Here is a 2,038-nt window from a genome sequence, read left to right on the forward strand (position 1 = left end):
GGTGCCGCTGGCACAGGGAGCAGGGGGCAGGCTCCGGCTTGCGCGTTGGCCAGCTGGGGTGGCAGCTTCCCCGTAACAAGCCGTGACTCTGTCTTCTCGGTCCCTCCCCTCTTTTAAAAATACTTTAAAAACTACCTTAATAATCTACCTTACTGAATATGGAAATGGGATTTTCCCACTCAAGCGCGAGGCTGGTGCGCTTGGCGCGCACTCGGCCCCCCAGCCGGAGCGGAGGAGGCCGGCTGTGGAGGGAGGGGGGTTCCCGATGCCGGCAGGGAGCAGCCGCCTTCCCCAGCTCGTGGCTGTAAGCGCGCGGAGCTCGCCCGCGGAACCCCCGGCGGTGCCCTCCCGAGCGCGCGGGGCAGCACAGGAGGTGCTTGCCTGCCGCGCTGCCATCTCCACAAGGGCGTGGCTTAATAACTTACCGTCATTAATTACAGCACAATGTCAGCACGTCTGCATTTGTTATTAATCAGCAGTTCCTAAATTATGGTCCACAGAGGCCCGGTTGCTTAGAAAAAGCTGGTTATTGGGAATGGGCAATAGCCTGCCGTGTCGTGTCCGGGCAAGGGGTTTGGTGGCTCAGCGGCTTCTGGGCGCGGGGAAACCGGGACCTGGGCTGGGGATCTGGGGGATGGCGGTGAAGCGCACGGCCAGGTCCGGCTCTCTCTGGAGTAAGTTTTGGGGAGGTGGCAATGCTCACCCAGCGGCCATTGTTTTTTGGGCACGGGGACAAGGCACGGAGCAGGTGGGCAACCCCCGTAAAAACACAGCTCGCGAGACCGCTGGCTTTGCCAAGCACTCGCTGGCGCTGTTAATTCGAATAACTGCGTATTTTGGGGGGAGCCTCACTGTTCCCTGCACAAAAAATTGGAGGATTTATGAAATCCGCCTCGTTTTGTAGGGTGGGCAGCCTGGTCCCCATGGGATGGGCAGATGCCCGGATAGGGGTGGCTGGGGAGCATCCTCCCATCGGACTTGGACATGCGGACTTCTCAAAGAGCTCCTGCTCCCTCTTTCTCCCAAGATAACTTTCCTAGAAAGAGAAATAGAGAAGGCAAAGCAAAGCTGTGTTGGAAGGGCAGGACGAGGCACTTCTAGCTCTTTAAACACGGATAGGTTTGTTTTTTTCCTTCTCCAAAGACGATGCTATTTTTTTTTTTTTTTAATAATGGTTTCTGCTAATGCTCAACATGGACAAATTATACCCATGGTCGAACAAGGTCGAAGCAAGCCTTTCATTAACGCTTGTTTTAATCAGTTCATGTGAATCAGGCGCTCAGAGCGAGGTGGAAAATTAAGGCATAACGAAGGTGCAAGCCAGACTGGACGCTGGTGGCACCACAGGGTCTCCTCCGAAAACTGCTGAGATGCTTCCTGGTTAACCTTGCTGTGTTGACAGGTTGAAACTCTGACGGCGAAGCTCCTGGAGCAGGCACAGGAGATCGGCCGGCTGCGCTCGGAGCTGGTGAGCTGCCATGGGGTTGGGCTGAGCCACCCTTGCCCTGAGGGATGCCGGAGCTGTGGGTCCCCCGAGGAGGAAGGGGGCACGTGGGGAGGGCGTAGAAGGTTTAAAACCTCCCCAGGGTCGCCGTTGGGACCCTGCAAGCCGAGAGAGAGACATTGAGGGATGAAAGTTTGTGGGGTTTTCTGTCCAACGCAGTGTCGTGACCGGTGGCCCCGGGGCGCAGCCGACAAAGGCTCCCCGGCACCGGCACCCTGCGGCGGGAAGCGAAAGCCCCTCTGGGGGCTGGGGCTACCCCGGGGACAGCAGGCGGGGGCTCCCCGAGTGTGGCACACTGGGGGCTCCCTGGGGGCAGCGGGCGGAGGCTCGTTGATGCAGCAGGCTGGGGGGCCCCCACTGTGGCAAGTGGGGGCTACCCTGGGTGCAGTAGGCCGGGGGCTCCCCGATACAGTGGGCTGGGGGTTCCCTGAGGTGCAGCAGGCTGGAGCTCCCTGACGTAGCAGGCTGGGGGCTCCCCTGAGAACAGCAGGCAGGAGGTCCCCTGGGGACGGCAGGCTGGGGCTCCCTGGGGTA

General features: G+C 59.7%; 1 protein-coding gene across 1 annotated transcript in view; it reads left to right on the top strand.

Annotated features, from left to right (window-relative positions):
- The window catches only part of KIFC3 (kinesin family member C3), a 17,913-nt gene that overhangs the window by 8,336 nt on the left and 7,539 nt on the right, over window positions 1–2,038 (top strand). Inside the window, 1 exon segment of the mRNA XM_019475004.1 lies at window positions 1,403–1,468. Within this exon segment, the coding sequence (XP_019330549.1) occupies window positions 1,403–1,468 (66 nt within the window).

The sequence above is a fragment of the Aptenodytes forsteri genome, unplaced genomic scaffold (genome assembly GCF_000699145.1).
Source record: "Aptenodytes forsteri isolate BGI_AS27 unplaced genomic scaffold, ASM69914v1 Scaffold14, whole genome shotgun sequence".
NCBI lineage: Eukaryota > Metazoa > Chordata > Aves > Sphenisciformes > Spheniscidae > Aptenodytes > Aptenodytes forsteri.